A 17,963-nucleotide genomic window follows, 5' to 3' on the forward strand; every position below is an offset into this window, starting at 1 on the left:
TACCATGACTTTTTTTGATATTCTTTGCTATGACTTTCATGGCTTGTTATGGCATACCATACTATGACTATACTATACTATGTTTTATTACATACTATACTATGACTTTTTATGACATACTGTATATGATTTATTATGATATACTATACTATGACTTTTTATGACAAACTATACTATATTTTTATGACATTCTATACAATAACTTTTTTATGACTTTGTATGACATACTATACTAGGACTGTTTTATGACATATTATATATGACTTTTTATGACTTGTTATGACATACTGTACTATGAAGTTTTAATGACATACTAACTGTACAATGACTGTTTTGACTTTTTTATGTTATACTATACTATGACTCTTTTATGACATATTATACTATGACTATGACATACTATATATTACTTTTTATGATATACTATACTATGACTTTTTCTGACATATATATACTATGACTTTTTTGACATATATATTTTGACTTTTTCATGACGTTTTATGTCATACTATTCTATGACTTTTCATGACTTTTATGACATACTATACTATGAGTTTTTATGACACACTATACTATATTATTATGACATATTATACAATGATTTTTTCATGACATATATACTATGACTTTTTATGACACACTATACTATATTTTATGACATTCTAAAAAATGACTTTTTTATGACTTTGTATGACATACTATATTGCTTAATGACATATTATAAATGACTTTTTGTGACATACTAAACTATGACTTTTTATGACTTTTTATGACTTACTATATATACGTTTTTTTATCATATACATACTATTAGTTTTTATGACATATATATATAATGACTTTTTCATGACTTTTATGACATACTATACAATGACTTTTTATGACACACTATACTATATTTGTATGACATACTATTCTATGACTTTTTCTGACATATATACTATGATTCTTTATACTATACTACATACTATATGTATTTTTCTGATTTTTTCTGACAAACTATACTATGACCTTTTTATGACTGTTTTATGCCTTACTATACTATGTTAGTAAAAAGGCAGTAAAAAAGTTAGTAGTGCAAAGTACAAAGTACAAAAAAAATATACCAGATATAAAAATACAAGGAGATGAAGAAAACTGTTAAAACTGAATATAGTGCAGGGTAACAGCTGTGATACAGGACTACTAAAAAAAGTGAATATAGTGCAGAAGAGACTGTTAAAAATGAATATAGTGCAGGGTAACAGCTGTGATACAAGATAGGTGGGGGGGTATATATGCTATTATATGCTGTTTTAAATGTATTCAAACATACATGGTAATTAATTCAAATTCATATTTTAAAGGGACTATTTGTAACCTTGTACGCGCATAAATGTAGCGGGTCGTCACACATGCGCGCTCACATATGCGCGTTCGCGTGTGGCCGCTGCCTCTCCAACTCTGCCTGCCTGCCTTCGATCAGAGAGCGCGCGCGTTCTCAGCTTGCTCCACCTCTAGACGTGAACGCGCGCTCACTCCTCACTGCAGAAGAGTTAGTTTAGCTCTGAGAATATCTAGTGAATGCACAGTGGACGTTTGTGCAGAAAAAAAATGCTGCAGCTCCTCCAGACCAACAGAGGTTTCCCGTGTCTTGTGAAGTGGCGGAGCTCCTTAGCTAGTAACGTTACCCTCTCGTTACCGACCGGGTGCCGGTGTCTCCTCTGCTCTCTCCGGCTGCGGGAGGAGAGAGCAGGGAGACATGCTGCAGAGCCCCGCTGCTTCAGCCTGCACTTAGGCAGGAAAAGCCAACTCTAGGATCAGATCTAAATCATGTTCATGGAGAGACCTTCGTCTGGTCAGCTAACATTACTGCCAAGCAGCTGAAATATAGAGTGATATTGTGGTTTTAGCTGACTTGTGTCGCCTCACTGTTTTGAGTGATGCTCGTTCAGGTATATTGAGAGCGAGCAAGCGCGAGCCCGACGCTGACTTTCGTTGATTTCACGGCCACAGGTGTCGCTGTTAACAAGCATTTCTGAAAGTTACAAATAGTCCCTTTAAAAATGAATATAGTGCAGGGTAACAGCTGTGATACAAGATAGGTGGGGGGGTATATATGCTATTATATGCTGTTTAAAATGTATTCAAACATATATGGTAATTAATTCAAATTAATATTTTAAATAAACTCAAATTATTTATTTTAATTTTAATTCCCAGCCAATAGATGGCGCCTTTAAGATGCTTTTTATCATCTGTGACGTCACCTTTCCTCTGACGTCAGACTAGAGGCTGGACCATGATGGCGGCCGTCATGAGGCTTGTAAACAGAAGCACTTTAAGTTCAGCAATGGGTCAGCAGTATGTGGCGTTCAGCTCAGCCGCAAAGGTAAACGCAGTAAGTATTATTCTTGTGCTTTTATCTTCCAGCAGGTTGTTATTGTGTACGTTTAGCTGGACGGCAGAGCTTGCCGGCTAGCTGTTAGCCTCCTCTAGCTGGTAACCTAGCTGGTTGCCTAGCTGGTTACCTAGCTGGTAACCTAGTAACTTAGCTGGTAACCTAGCTGGTAACCTAGCTGGTAACCCAGGCAGCTGTTGGCTACCTGTCAGCATATAGATCTATAAAACAGCTTCATATCTCTGCCTGTCAGGCTCAACAGGTGAGCTCTTTCTACTCTAATGCTACGTTAACACCTGTATTAAATGTGTTTGTGTGTGCAGGCTGGAGTAAGAGCAGGTCAAGCTCTTCCAAAGAAGGTGAAGATAGTGGAGGTGGGACCTAGAGATGGTCTCCAGAATGAAAAGGTGAGGTCATGCAAGAAGAATTGTTTAATTTGCAGCAGCTGTTATAGCCAGCATATATAATATAATACCCCACACCTCCATACCAGTATTGACACACAGTACACCTGAGCTGAATGGACTGTAATGCTGTGCAATATGCTTCTACTGTGTAATTGTCTATAATATATTAATTATTTATTTTTTTAAATATTTTTATGAGAGCTGCAAGTTCTTTTAACATGGTCATGGAGCATATATATATACTGTATAATTTTATTCTGGGGTATCGTTCCTATGCAGAGGGTAGTTTAGTTTATTTATTGACTACACTGCGGGCGTTTTATATTTAAATGTATTAATTGTGTTGCGTTGAATGTGCTACTTATTTTGTACTGTAATTACCTTGTGCCTTTTCTACCCTTTTTCTTTTCTTAAAGCTGACTCGGTGTAAACTGCTCAGAATTCCAATGTACTTATAGGTGCAAATGGCAAATAAAACTCTTGAATCTAACGTGCTTATTGAGATAGAAGCAGGTGCATTGATCATGTTATTGTGTATCCAGGTGAAAGAATCTCAGTAATGCATGTGTGTCAGTGTTTTTCCAAGTGTTCCTCATCTTGTATTGCTTTACTGCTTCCACTCTCAGACAATCGTGCCAGCGGCGACTAAAATCCTTTTGATTGACATGTTGTCAGCGTCAGGGCTGCCAGTCATTGAGGCCACCAGCTTTGTGTCCCCAAAATGGGTTCCACAGGTGAGTTAGTTCTCCCCCAGAGAACATCCATATGGAAAGTGCTGACACGCCCAACGTAGAAACTACAGTCTATAGAAATGCAAGTGGCCACTAATTGGTTTCTGTCATCTTTTGTCCATAATGTCAGATGGCAGACCAGGAGGAGGTGATGAAAGGGATCGCTAGGAAACCTGGAGTGTCTTACCCGGTCCTCACCCCCAACCTCAAGGGTTTCCAGGCTGCTGTGAGTGTCAAGCATTTTACATCCCGCTACACTAACATATCCAGCTTCTTACACTGTAGGTGATGCATCTAAATTAGGGCTGTCAAACGATTAAAATATTTAATTCGCGATTAATCACACGATTGGTCGATAGTTCATTGCGATTAATCGTAAATGAATCGCACATTGTTCAAAATGTACCTTAAAAGGGATATTTATCAAGTATTTAATACTCTTATCAACATGGGAGTGGACAAATATGCTGCTTTATGCAAATGTATGTATATATTTATTATTGGAAATCAATTAACAACGCGAAACAATGACAAATATTGTCCAGAAGCCCTCACAGGTACTGCATTTAGTATAAAACATATGCTCAAATCATAACATGGCAAACTGCAGCCCAACAGGCAACAACAGCTGTCAGTGTGTCAGTGTGCTGACTTGCCCAAAATGGCATAAAAGCAGTTAGTAAGTGTAGTGGAAGTGTAGTGCAAGTTGCATTAATACGTTAGAATTCATAGAAATGAATGGTGTTAAAACAAATTTGCGTTAACACGTTATCACGATAACTTTGACAGCCCTAGTCTAAATGTTTCATTTAAAATGCCTTTCCCTTGCTCTTGCTTACAACAGGTGAAGGCAGGAGCTTCAGAGGTAGCCATATTTGGTGCTGCATCGGAGCTGTTCAGTAAGAAGAACATAAACTGCTCAGTGGACGAGAGTTTACAGCGCTTTGACGAGATTATGAAAGCAGCGAAAGACGCTGGTGTGCCAGTTAGAGGGTAGGATTACTGGCTGGCTCTTGACTGTCAACAAACGTATAAATCATTGAAATTATAGAGTGCGATTTTTGAGTTTCTTCTCTGTTTCTTGTCACCGCAGTTATGTGTCATGTGTTCTCGGATGTCCGTACGAAGGCAAGGTGGCACCTGAAAAAGTTGCACATGTGAGTTCTCACTTGATACCTGTTGACATTACATCATCCTTTTACAAGTAGCATAAACACAATATAGGCAGGACGTCAAATACCGACGCTTTGTCATGGCCGTCGGCGTTCGATACCGCCACACAAGGCATCCTTTCGTGGCTGTTCATGTCCCATATTCACAACGTTCAGTCGCATTTTCACTGTATAAATGTAGTGGTTTTAAGCCCAACCATGCTTTTTTTCCCTTAAACCTAACTAAGTGGTTCAGTTGCTTCATCCTAAGCAAGTGTTTTCGTTAAATTTACAACATTAAGTGTAATGTGTTTACTGCGACCGTAAAGTTACGCTGAGGGGGCATAAAGCACATGTTTACTGCGATGGAAAAAGTGGCGTCGAGGGGTCAGAGAAAGCGACAGTATGTGACGAGTTGAGATGACAATGTGTCGGTCACTCACGCAACCAGGTCAAGCTTTAACTCTTTCTTGCAGGTAGCCAAGCGTCTGTACTCCATGGGCTGCTATGAGATCTCTCTGGGTGACACTATTGGAGTGGGGACTCCAGGTAGCATGATTGAAATGCTGGAGGCGGTGAGCAGAGAGGTGCCAGTTAATGCCTTGGCAGTGCACTGCCACGATACCTACGGCCAGGCCCTGGCTAACATCCTCGTAGCCTTACAGGTCAGACCTGGTTCTGGTTATTTATCTTTGAATAATGCAGATGGGGGGAATAGAATATCAATGCAGGTGATCTAATGTTAGTGCAGTGTTAACTTAAGTTAGTTTCAAGGTAAAGTTTTTCTGTGTATTGCAGATGGGAATCAGTGTGGTAGACTCGTCAGTAGCTGGACTGGGCGGCTGTCCCTATGCCCAGGGGGCTTCTGGGAATGTTGCTACTGAGGATGTAGTCTATATGCTGCATGGACTTGGCATTCAAACGGTAAGAAGTCACACTTTCTCTTTAGCCTTACCTGTCTTTTAGTTCCTTTATAGTAGAGATTAAAGATGCTGCTCTTGCTTTTGTGTTAAATTATTGTATTGTTTTTCTGATGAGGAAAAATGCTCTACCATTCATTAAATGCACCAGCTTTGCAGATTATTCCAGTCCACCCTATCATAATTTAGTTATTGCAGTTCTAATTATTGTGTAAGATGTGAGCTCCCTCAAGTTTTGACCCTTTTGACTTTCTATCCTCATCTCAGGGAGTGGACCTCCCAAAGCTGATGGATGCCGGAGCTTTCATCTGTCGAACCCTCAACAGAAAGACCAACTCCAAAGTGGCGCAGGCCACCTGCAAGCTGTAGACAGAAAAGCCAAACCACGGGCTCCTTCACGGACTGTACACTGCAGCAGCACCACCATGTAAAGTGGAGCCATCGTCCTCCGTTTGTTCAGTTCTCCATTTTAACTTTCAGTTTTGACTTTGATTCATCCTCTCCTGGTATGGGAATATTACTTTTAAGATTTAGATGCTACTGACCCATCCCTCTGTTTTGAATAAAATATCTGATTAGATATTCACTACATGATAGCATAGCTGAAACAGTGCCTTATGTAAAGTCTAATCATACAGATCCTACCTATCAAAAGCCATGCCTTCACCTGTTTCTATAATAGTGTGTTTACATTCCTTTCTGGGCAATGGGTAAGCCGATGGGAAGAACAGACTTTGTTTATAATAATAAATGAACCAGTAAAAATGTCCCAGGGACGGATAAACTCAACTCAGTTGTAACAGTTGTTTTGACTTCGATCATCCTCTGTAAGCAGTGTTCACTGTCTATAAATTAATTTTCTGTATAGTCCTTATAAACTTGGGCATTTTACTGGCTTGTGATTAAATGTCGATGTGCTGTGTATTTATTTTAAAATGCATCTCTTCAAATTCAACATGTACATATCCTACTAGATTTAAAAAATAAATTTTATTTCATAAATTAAAAGTGTCCCTGATCTAATTTTGACAGCATTGTGATGAATCTACAGGCTCTGAAACATTGTTTTAGGCCACTGGTTTCCAACATGGGGGTCCTGACCCCCACCAGGGGTCGCCAAAGCTTCATGAGCAGTCGCGAGGCCTTCTTGATTTTCAGGTGTGTAAGACGACTTTTTAAAGAATATATATACAGTTGTCCTTTATCTCAGCATTTCATTCATTTATGTGAAGAAAACTAAACGGAATTATTTTTAAAGTTTGAATTATTATTCTAGCTATTGCGCTCTAGTTTTGGGTTGATCGTACAGTTTATCAGTTGCTCTGTACTTTTGTTATTATGCATTGAATAAATATGAAATATCCATAAAAAAAGTCACTTAGTCAGAGGTCGTCAGTGTACTCAACTGTAGAAAAGGGGTCCCTTAGGGAAAAAGGTTGTAAACCACTGTTTTAGGCAATATAAATGACTGAACAATGTATAAAGAAAGATTGTTTAACATCAAGAATATTGAACCTTGGATGTTAAATTTCTGCCATTTTTACAGTCAACATCAGTTCTACAAATGTTGCTTTAAAAAACTGATTTGACATCATCATACAAGGCACTAAAGTGAGCGTTGATCTTTTACAAACTCCATAGTGATTTTACAGTGTGTTGCGGAAATGAATCAGAATAAACAAACTGTTTTCTTTGCCGCACCTTGTTAAAACCTGACTGACGAGTCTGACAGGCGGACTGAGATTCTTACTGCAGGCCTTCCCAACACGATCGAAACATACATCATCGGTATCAGAGACGGGAAAATAGTGTGTCATGCTAATTGGCATGCAAACATGATCGTTAGTGTGAGAAACTTCGTTATTATGAGTCAGTGCCGATGGAAAAATCCAGCTCTTTAAATAATAAGGATGATCAGACAGTATCGTGGAGTAGTATCTGTCCCTCCCACGTTTAAATGGAAAACCATAGTCCAGAAAATATAATTAACAGCAACCCTTACTGGTAAAACACCAAACAGTAACACACATTCAATAAATTTAATATATTTAGTTTTGTAAAAATGACAATATTTACAACAAGTGCATAAAATACATTTCCAGCTGATGTCCACAGTGGACGATTAGGGACAAAAAAAATGCGTAATAGTTCAACTGTTTGTTCAACCTTCTTCCCACCTCCTCCTCCTCCTCCTCCTCCTCCTCTGTGCTCCAGCTCTACCAACACTGAATTAAACAGCAGCATTCCTTTCGCCTTATTTAAATCAACAGTGGTCTTGGATGAGGCCAGTTTGTGTACAAGCACGTCAAAACACAGGCAGTCTATGTACAGCGTGCGCACTGCAGCATAAACCTGAGACCAAGCATGTCCGCTGACGCTCTAGATTAAGGAAACATACTAATGATATAAGTCGCTTATCTGAGAAAATGAATGCAGTAAAAACATATTTTTTTGGCCAGTTTGCACACCTTCAAGTATTACTCAGCCATAAGTCTATGACTTTGGAGTGTCCACACACCAACGCACAACTGTTTACCTTTCGTCAGTGTCATCTGGACAACAAAAGGTGAAGCTATGATGTCAGTTCAGTTAAATAAAAGAGGTCGCTGAAATGTGCATCTCACATTCAGTGACAACAGACACACCACTGTATACACTGGCAGGGAGGGTGAATACCTCCGCCAGGTGTGTCCGGCTTCCTTGTGCGAAGCTGGGCGTTTTGTTTCCTTCCCCTCCCGTGTCAAAAACTGCAATCAGAAGAAAGACAGAAACCTCACAGGAATGTTCTAATATGGGTGAAGGGGTGAAGTTGAAAAGGCACACAGGCCTTTATTGTATTAAAAAAAAAGAAAACCCACATATCATTAACAAATCAATTCGGCTCTAGCTGACTTGTAAATATCGTGGATGTTGACTTGGAAACCAAAGTTCATGCATAGAAAAAGAGTCTTAGATGTGGACACAGGGGCCCACAGGATGAATCCAGTACTGATGACTCAACTTCCAGTGTCTGACACACAAACTGAAGTTTGGCTCGTAGTTCTGAGTCTGTTTTCTGAGGTTTGTCTATGGGGTTCTAGCCCAAGCACTGCCGAGTGCTGCAGCCTGAGTTCGGCTCATGAAGAAAGGGTCAGATCAGGAGCAGAGGCCCGTATCTTCTCTTCCAGTTTGAGTCCAGATGGCCTTGACTTGAACGCACTCCTAAAGGACGGAGGCTTCTCCTTCAGCTCCTCCTTCCGCTCCTGCCTCGACATATTCACGTTGTTAAAGTCTTCTTTGTTGTTGTAGTCGTCGTGATTCACGGGTGTTCTGCGATGGCGTCTTTTGATCTTGTTCACGCATCGTACGACGCGTTTGGAGATGAGATAGATGATCTCGCAGATGTTCAGGACGATGCAGAGGCCCGAAGCTCCGACCATGAAGTAGGTGAAGACCTTCTTCTCGGTGGGGTGGCCGACGTAGCAGTCCACAATGTTGGGGCAAGGGTCCGTGGTGCACTTGACCACCCTCGGCAGGTAGAAGCTGTCGTAGATCCGGTGGAGGATGTAGAGGAAGGACACCTCGATGCCCGTCTTCACGAAGAGGCTGATGACATAGGTCCACCACAAGCCGCCGTGTTTCTTGCCCGTGTTGCTATACAGCTTGCTGGCGTCGCCGTGCTTCGCCCTGTACTTGCGCTCGCGGTCGTCGCGGTACGCCACGTGCATCACCACCATGAACGACGGGCAGGTGACGAAGATGAGCTGTAGGGCCCACAGGCGGATGTGGGAGATGGGGAAGAAGTGGTCGTAGCAGACGTTGGCGCAGCCGGGCTGCTTAGTGTTGCAGTCAAAGTCCTTCTGCTCGTCGCCCCACACTCGCTCCGCCGCCACCACGTACACCATCACCCGGAACACAAACACCACAGACAGCCATACCCGGCCAAACGCCGTGGAGTATTTGTTCACCCCACTGAGGAGGGCTTGGAAGGTCTTCCAGTCCATGTTCTTGGCTGGCAGTCAAATACGTTCTTCTCTGGGTTTCCTCTCTTATTGGTAGTAGTTTATCTTCAAACCTGGACAAGGCAGAATGAAGAATGGGTGAACATGTTTGCATTGTCTGCTGAGTTATTCATCTGCTTTCACTCTTTGTCAATGGTGTCTCACTAAGCTCCAGGTGGCTTCAATAACACAATAACCTTTCGTGCTGACTTTTTTAAATCACTAATTTATCTTCCAAAGCTGATTTAATGTGAAAACATCTCCCACAGGCCTCATTTATCATCTCTAACAGGAACAAACCACTAACAATAACACACTTAGGAGGAGTAGGCCTCGAGGCAAACCGTCCATGAAGGAAACAAGTCGGACCAACGTTATTAACACACCCAAAGTTGATATATATATTTCAGAAAGCAGTATACCTACTTCACAACTTGTAGACTATACAAATATTAATTTAAGAAACAAAGTAAATACTATCAGTCTTCCGTGTGTGTGTTAACATAAAAAGCTTACTTACTCCAGCCATTTGAATATGTGTGCGTGCCAAAAAAGTAGCCTTTTACGCACAGGCTTTACGCGTTATTTAGACATATTTACGTGATAGTTTTGGCTCTTTACTGACACGAGGCACTTCTACAACCACCAGGGATTATTATTATACTTTCATAAACTGCCGTATAAAAGCCAGCACTCATTTCCAATTGGCTGAAACGCAAACTTAACTCATCTTAGACACATCAAAAGTTAATTATAGGGAGTTTTTTACTTACCAAAAGAAGTATCAGTCCATTATTAGTTGAAAGACACGCGATTATATATATTTCCAGGGGGTTTCTTCTCGCTTTAATGTCGTTTTAGTCCTTTAACGCACGGATTTGGCTCCTCGAGACAGGTAGAGCAGCGCAGTGTTGAGAAATGCTCCTGTGGGTGTGGTTAAAGAAGAAGGAATGGAACTGCCCCAGATGTTCCTCTCTCTCTCTCTCTCCCTCCCTTCCTTCCTCTCTCTATCTCTCCCACTCACACCCCAGGGTTAGGTGGCAAATCAGGCATTTTTTACATAACAGTTATTACAGATCACAGAAACCATCTCCAGGTACTTTGAATAGGATTTGGAGATAGGGCTACACATGCACTGTTAAGAATCTCCCAGTAAAATAACAGTAAAGAACCGGCAGCAGGGTTGCCTTTATGTTACTGTAAAATTAATATTATTATACTGTCGCTGACATTTACAGCTTTGTACTGTTAATAAAAAATACAGTTTGAACTGGTTGTTTTTTATTAATTTCACAGTATTTTACAGTTAATTTACTGTTTAAAGATATATTATATAGCTGTTTTTCACCTTTCTTTTATCTTACTGATTTGTTTTAATGCACTATTTAGGTTGTATTTTTTACATACATTTTAATAAACATTATTTTTTTGCCTAAATGAATAGACTTAGCAGGTTACAGACATAGGAATAGTAACAGTAAATACAATTAAAGGCACTTGTTAGGAAAAAGGCTTTAATAGACTTGTTGACACTTTTCCCAAAATGTATATCTATAGCTGGCTACAAGCACAGAATGCAAACCATAACAACATGTGAGTGAAGAACAATAAAGATAATTCACTGATTTTACAATCATGTACAATGTACAAGCCTCACATGTGCAGAAACTGTTACTGCTGATACTTTAGACAGTTGATCAGCAGTAAAGTGCTGTTTTTTAAGAATGCATTATAGTTTTAACAGTAAAAGTAAAAGGTTAATACTGTTGAAATCCTGCTGTAAATTAACAGCAATTGTTTACAGTGTGGACAATCAAGTTTAGAACCAGATAAACCAATCAAAGCCTTGGTGACCACATATGGTTCAGGTTCAGGACTGGCAACATGGGGAACACCAGGGTGCAAGTCTTCCCAAACAGGGTTAGATTAGGCAAAGCATCTTCTAAGGGATGTTTGTGACAACAAATTCAGTGTCCATTAGTTTTTATGTTCCATGTCGTGCTGTTTTCCTGTCCCAACGTGTTTTCTGAGTACTTCGTATGCGTAAGAGGCAGACACACCCTAAGGTGAGTGCATTTTATTCTTGTTGTGCATGTCCTCAGCCTCGTCTTGTTGCAAGTTTCCATAAGTATGACGAGTGTTAGGCAACATTCTTTCTGGGGTTTGTTTGAGGGGGTAGGTTGGTGGAGGAGAGATCAGACTGTGTCACATAGCTACAAAATAATCAATTTCCCTGTTCCTCATTTCATTTCATTTATTTCCTGTACTGTTAGTTTATTCCTTCTATATTTACGTAACACCTACAACAGTGCCAAAAAGACACATTGTGTCTCCTTTATTCTTTTCAAGGCCAAGCTCTCCTCAGATGTCACAATTCATGAGGCCCTTTTAAGCTCATCCTCATTGTCAGATCACAAGCTTTTGTCCCCACTTCACTGTCCGCCTGCTTTCACCACCAAATCTATTTTTCTTACACTTTACAAGATAAGATTTTCCAATCATACTGCGTTTCTGTCCTGTGGGGAAAACAACCCATCATTATCAGATAAATTAAGTCCTCAGATGCTGTGAGGAATATGAATTATCAGCATGCCATAGCTGTGCCAGAGCTTGCCAGTTCTTGCAGACCGGTGCCCATGTTCAGAGCTATTGAATCCCGTGTTTACATTATACAAAAGGATAAAAGACCTGCTCATGTATCACCAGCCTCAAGTCAAGTCAAGTCAGAGTTGTTTGTATTGCTCTGTACAATCACGTACAATGTCTCCATGGGCTTTTTTTTCAGGCAAAGGCTCACAACTAAGCTCAACATTTCTAAGATAAGGAAGCGCTCTCCAAAACCTTTTCTAAGAACAAAAAGTTCTAACTGTAATGTACAAGGTTGTGTGATAAAAACACCTATTGAGATGCCACATGCATAGACTGTAAACTTAGGTAACCTGATAATCAAGCTGAATTGGTGTTTTCTTTTTCTTTTTTCTCACTTTGTTAAAATGTCTGAAAAAAATAAGATGTGAAACTGAGATGTGGAGAGCAATTCAGTTGTCTGGTACCAGGCTGAAACATGGGTACCCACAAGTAATTAAATCATCCGTTCACATCTTTGAACGCGTTTAGAAAGAGTTTGTTTCTCATATTTTCACATGTGTACAAATAAGACGCACTTTCTATGATGTAAAAAGCTGAAGAGTGAAAAGTAACACTATAAAGAGAATGTGATAGTTCTTCTGGCTTCTCTAAATGAAACACTTCATCTCGAAGTCTTGCAGCCGAGAGCTAAAACTCTCAGAATATTGTTAGAAGTATCAACTGCAGTCGTGCTTTTCAGGAAAGTTCTCATCTGTGCTGTAAAAGCTTAAGCACGTGAACGCAACATCTGTAGTGTTTAGAGCAGTTCGGCTGACAATATTCGAGTTCGAGAGAGGTTGGGGGAGGGGAAAGACAAGTTGCCTCTTGGCTCCAGATGAAGAACTGGTCCAGGCAGTCTGCTGGGACACACCTGGAGGAATGCACCCCATGACTCAATGTCTGCCAGCCGCAAGTTTCAACAAGACGGACAAATACAACAGGATAAACACATTGCTTTTCACTGCTCGTACTGTGAAAGGAAAAGAAATGTACCAGCACAGAGAAGGCTGGGACAAGAGGAGAAATACTAGCCAAGAAGAGATGGGAGGATCTTGTAATGGGAGAGTGATTGCGGGCTCATTTACAGACCCACCCAGTCAGGCTGGACAAACAAAATAAGGACAAAGAGAATTGAGCATACTGAAGCTTGATTATGTTTTCAGAGCTTTCACTTTAGAAGATTTGATGTAACACTTGAGAGTTTTAGGGAAGCCCTGAGAGGCGAGTGAAAAAACAATCCTGGTAATCCTTTTGATAAGTGTGATCTAAATTGTTTTCTTTCCTGTGTTTATGACTTAAGAGCGGGTAAAAAAACAAAAACAAAAAAGATTTACCAGGATAATCTTTCTATAAGTTACTTAATTATATTTTTCATCTGTGAACAAGTGGAGAGAAAAAAAAAAATTCCAAGATAATTTTCCTAAGGTTCTTGATTTCTAAACAATTTAGATCACCAGCATTTGTTTTTCCTCACTTGCCTCTCTGGGCTTCCGTAGAGTTTGGACAATATAAAAGTGATGATGAACTCAGACGTCATCACTTCACCCAGTTAATTGTAGCACTACTGGCCCAGAAATAGAAAATAGCACACATGCTGTGTACTTGGGTTGACAATAAAGTTTTCCACTTCCACCCGATACAGTAGAGGGGAAAAATTACAATCTAGCAGCAGCTTGTCTTTCCTGAAAACAGTCCCCTAGTTACCATGATAATCCACAGGCCTCTCTTGTTAATAGAGTTCATCGGAAGTACTGTCAACTGAAATAGACATTCATGGTTCCGATGAAATCTGTTAAGGTGCCTGTAGATTATCCTTTCATTGTTTGTGGAAAGACACGTCACTGTTTGACTTTTTTAAAATGTCATTCTTTATTGCTCTGAGCGTGTATTTATTCTTCTCTGTGGTATTGAGGTGGCAGTTTCAGAGGCAGATATCTCAAAACCTAAGCAGGGCAATCTGGAAATATCTGAATGGAATGCCACAAGGAGAGAGTAATAAAATATTTTGTACTCTCGCTACATGGCTCCTATCACACTTTGCGATGTAATCACTGGAAACATCCATTCAGAGGCGGCACGGACCGACAAATTCCTGTGGTGGGTGGATCCAGCACGGATGATTGAAACTGAGGAGTGGGAGACTCCTCCTCTGCCCTCCTTCAACGAACCAATCTACCTAAACAAAGAGGACAGTGCTCATAGTGACAGAGCAATCTGTCAGTTAATGAAGAGGGAGGGCTTTATGAAACGACTGGAAAAAGTGGAAGAGTCTGAGATCTTTATCAAACCACAGAATCCTTTGTCTGGTTTACATTGTTCTTTAGTATGCTAAAACATATTGTGTAACTTACAGTGCTAAATGGTCTTCCTTGATCTTGTGGGGAAAAATAAACACATTTTCAAACCATGAAAATCATAATCTTTAATGAAAAATATTATTAACAACTATGCAGCCACACACTGCACTGCAACACTGGGGGATATGAACATCCTGGTATTATTATTAACAACTGTGTTTACAACACTACATCTTGACTTCATTGCTCTCTCGTGCCTGTGTACAGAAGGCAGTTCAAAAGAGGTCAGGACAGTAATATGCACAATCTTTCAAACCTTTTTGATAAATTAAGTAGAGTATATTCACAAAGAGCCAGATATGAACGAGAGGGAGTGAAGGGAGAAGACGCAGTACAGCTTGGGCTGAACTTTTTCGGGGCTGGGCGGCGAGCAGAAGGAAAACTTTACACAGAAAACCACATGTGTTTGTAAAACTGTCTCCAAACCATGGGGTGACTCATGTAATTGGCGTTAAGGCTAAATCTGAATCACACTAACTGGCTTTTCCTTTGCAAGAAGTGGAGAACTTCAGCTATAAAAAAGAAAAAAAAATACTCTGACCCAAACCCACAATAGTGTGCACATTCCAGATCAATGACACATATGTCCTGTGGTCCAAAATGTCTAATTCTCTGACATGTGGACACGAAAACAGTAAAAAACTCCGTAGTAGTTCAGTCTCTGAGCACACAAATGTCTGCCGACAAGTCTTTTAAGGAAGTGCCTTGAGAGGAAGGAGAGGTCTTTGCCTTTATTCTCGGTATCTCAAGCAATGACGACGCTGTATGAAGGAGCAGGCGTTTGAGGGGTCTTTTTTAGAGTGTTTGACTCCATCAAGGTGTTTCCACTGGACATCCTGTTGGTATCGACTTGGTGAGAGTTATGGAGCTTGGTGAAGCACTCGCGGCACCGCTTGCCAACCAGGTAGAGGATTTCGAAAATGGAGAGGAGGATGCAGGCCAGGCTGGTGACCACCATGAAGATGGTGAAGATGCGCTTCTCGGTGGGCCGAGCGATGAAGCAGTCCACCAAGTTGGGGCAGGGCTTCTGTCCACACTTGATGAGCGAGGGGAAGTCGTAACCCTCGTAGATGTGGTAGAGGAGGTAGACGAAGGTCGTGTCCACGCCTATTTTGAAGACCAAAGTGAGGACATAGGTCCACCACAGGCCTCCGCGCTTCTTGCCCGTGTTCAGGTAGAGGCGGCGGCAGTTCTCACCGTACTTAAGCGTGTGTTTCCGCTCCCTATCGTCCCTGTAGGCCACGTGCATAACCACCAGGAGAGACGGGCAGGTGACGAAGATGAGCTGAAGGGCCCACAGCCGGACGTGGGAGACGGGAAAGAAGTGGTCATAGCAGACGTTGTGGCACCCGGGCTGAGCCGTGTTGCACTTGAAGTCTTTCTGTTCGTCGCCCCAAACCTTCTCCGCCGCCACCACGAACACCATGACCCTGAAGAGGAAGACGATAGAGAGCCACACTCGGCCAAAAGCTGTGGAGTACTTGTTCACCCCACTGAGGAGGCCCTGGAGGAATGCCCAGTTCATGACGAGGTTTGTTCAGTTCTGTCTTCTCTTCCTGCTGATGGAAGACAGAGGAAGCTCTTCTCTTCAGCTGAAACGGCACAGACAAAACTCAGGGATCTAACCAGCCTGAAAACAAACAAAAAGAAAACACAGTCATATCACAAATATAAAAGAAAGGCTATGACAGAAAAAAGAAACTGAGGTGAAACCAGGTTGTTAACATATAAATCCACATGTTTACATATCTTTGACGCAAAAAAAAAAAGAAGAAATAAGAGCAAAATGAGCACCTATAAGTGCCCCCTAACTTTATAAAACAAGAGGCTTTCTTGTCATGCAAGCAGAAACGTGTATATTCATCGCTGTAATGAGACACAACTCTTACTCAACCAGCCATTCACCTCCCAACGACTACGGGAACTCTTTGAAGTTTCTACATTCCCGTGCGTAATTACGCATATTCCAAATATCCACGTCTAAAAACTACTTGATCGGGTAAATAAGAACAAGTTCGCGTTACTTTACGACTCAGTTCTTTACATTAAGATTTGAATACTTACAGTTTGATCGCTGTTGTCGCAGTTCAGTGTCGGAGTGGAGGAGCAGGCTTTGGATGAAGCTCTCCGATGAGAATCGCAGTAGATTTCTCAACAGGAGAGGAGTGGAGTGGGTGGAGTTGTTTTCTGCCTTCATGTCTTCTTCTCTCCACTCAACCTGCTCAGGTGTGGCTGCGGCGCCACTCGACCAAATACTTATTTGTCCAATAAGGTGAGGAGAAAGGGCGACGTCTGATTTGATATTTATTCAGTTTATTTAAGTTTGGATCCTTTGGAGAAATGATGTAACTGCTCAAACAAGCCTCCCTGCACGTGATCATTTCATTATTTGTATGAATCCCATTAAATAGATATATTTTAGCATGCATGATTTGTATAGTTTTTATCAATTTGAAACCAACTCAGATTTTAAAGTATGAAAATAAATGTGTCCAAAATTATTATAATTATTATTTACAAAGCCTTTGACAACACTGACTTAGCAAATGAAAACAAAGACATGAAAATAAAGAAAATGTGTTATAAATAGGTAGTTTTGCAGCTATAAAGGAATAAGCCAACATCAGTGTTACATTTAATTTGTACAAACAGGCACGTGATCATTTCATTATTTGTATGAAACCCATTAAATAGATATATTTTAGCATGCATGATTTGTATAGTTTTTATCAATTTGAAACCAACTCAGATTTTAAAGTATGAAAATAAATGTGTCCAAAATTATTATAATTATTATTATTTCAACTCAAAACAGTTAATTCTAATTGACTTTGGACTCCTGCAGGCCAGGAGAATGATAGCTTTGTCTTGGAAAAAATGGATTTATCTTGGATACATGTATGGGTGAGGGAGATGGCATCTTGTGTTGTACTGGAGACACTTACATACATAACCAGAGGAAAAGCAGCAGAATTTGAAAATGTCTGGGAACCTTTGTTGGACTTTCTTGGACGTCAGGGGGCACAGTCAAATTGAAACTTTTTTTTTTGTTCTTCTTTGAGGTATTTATTTATTTTGTCTCATCTTTTATTTTATTTGTTCTCCTTGTTAGATAAGTGAAGTGCATGAAATTTCATGTCTCTCTTTCTTTGAAATCCTGACTAAATATTTCATTGTATAATTTAATTATTAATATTAATATTGTTAGTCTGTCTGTATGTGTATATATGTACAATTCAATACAAATATTGTTTTAAAAAATATATATATTATTATTATTTACAAAGCCTTTGACAACACTGACTTGAAGCAAATGAAAACAAATAAATTGAAATGAAGAAATGTGTTAAATAGGTAGTTTTGCAGCTATAAAAGGAATAAGCCAGCAATCAGCGGATCAGTGTGACAT

General features: G+C 40.2%; 3 protein-coding genes across 5 annotated transcripts; 1 reads left to right on the forward strand and 2 right to left on the reverse strand.

Annotated features, from left to right (window-relative positions):
• Positions 1-2,226: 2,226 nt before the first annotated feature.
• Positions 2,227-6,597, forward strand: hmgcl (3-hydroxy-3-methylglutaryl-CoA lyase). 2 transcript variants are annotated; one of them, XM_074609749.1, is made up of 9 exons: positions 2,227-2,371; positions 2,704-2,787; positions 3,414-3,521; positions 3,649-3,744; positions 4,363-4,511; positions 4,612-4,675; positions 5,146-5,334; positions 5,468-5,593; positions 5,857-6,597. In XM_074609749.1, exons 1-9 carry the CDS (start codon positions 2,282-2,284, stop codon positions 5,956-5,958), a joined length of 1,008 nt encoding a protein of 335 aa, XP_074465850.1. In that variant the 5' UTR covers positions 2,227-2,281; the 3' UTR covers positions 5,959-6,597. The 2 variants fall into 2 exon arrangements, with proteins under 2 accessions (XP_074465850.1, XP_074465849.1); XM_074609748.1 differs by having other exon boundaries at positions 2,234-2,380.
• Positions 6,598-7,614: 1,017 nt separating this feature from the next.
• gjb3 (gap junction protein beta 3) lies at positions 7,615-10,531 on the reverse strand. Its single transcript, XM_074609750.1, has 2 exons — positions 10,343-10,531; positions 7,615-9,643 (listed from the first exon to the last, which is right to left on the reverse strand). Exon 2 carries the CDS (start codon positions 9,570-9,572, stop codon positions 8,706-8,708), a length of 867 nt encoding a protein of 288 aa, XP_074465851.1. The 5' UTR covers positions 9,573-9,643; positions 10,343-10,531; the 3' UTR covers positions 7,615-8,705.
• A 4,073-nt stretch (positions 10,532-14,604) lies between these two features.
• On the reverse strand, positions 14,605-16,777 carry gjb10 (gap junction protein beta 10). 2 transcript variants are annotated; one of them, XM_074660767.1, is made up of 2 exons: positions 16,619-16,777; positions 14,605-16,146 (listed from the first exon to the last, which is right to left on the reverse strand). In XM_074660767.1, exon 2 carries the CDS (start codon positions 16,077-16,079, stop codon positions 15,300-15,302), a length of 780 nt encoding a protein of 259 aa, XP_074516868.1. In that variant the 5' UTR covers positions 16,080-16,146; positions 16,619-16,777; the 3' UTR covers positions 14,605-15,299. The 2 variants fall into 2 exon arrangements, with proteins under 2 accessions (XP_074516868.1, XP_074516866.1); XM_074660765.1 differs by having other exon boundaries at positions 14,605-16,184; positions 16,619-16,774.
• Between the last annotated feature and the right edge of the window lie 1,186 nt (positions 16,778-17,963).

Source organism: Sebastes fasciatus, chromosome 15 (genome assembly GCF_043250625.1).
Source record: "Sebastes fasciatus isolate fSebFas1 chromosome 15, fSebFas1.pri, whole genome shotgun sequence".
In the NCBI taxonomy this organism is placed as follows: Eukaryota; Metazoa; Chordata; class Actinopteri; order Perciformes; family Sebastidae; genus Sebastes; species Sebastes fasciatus.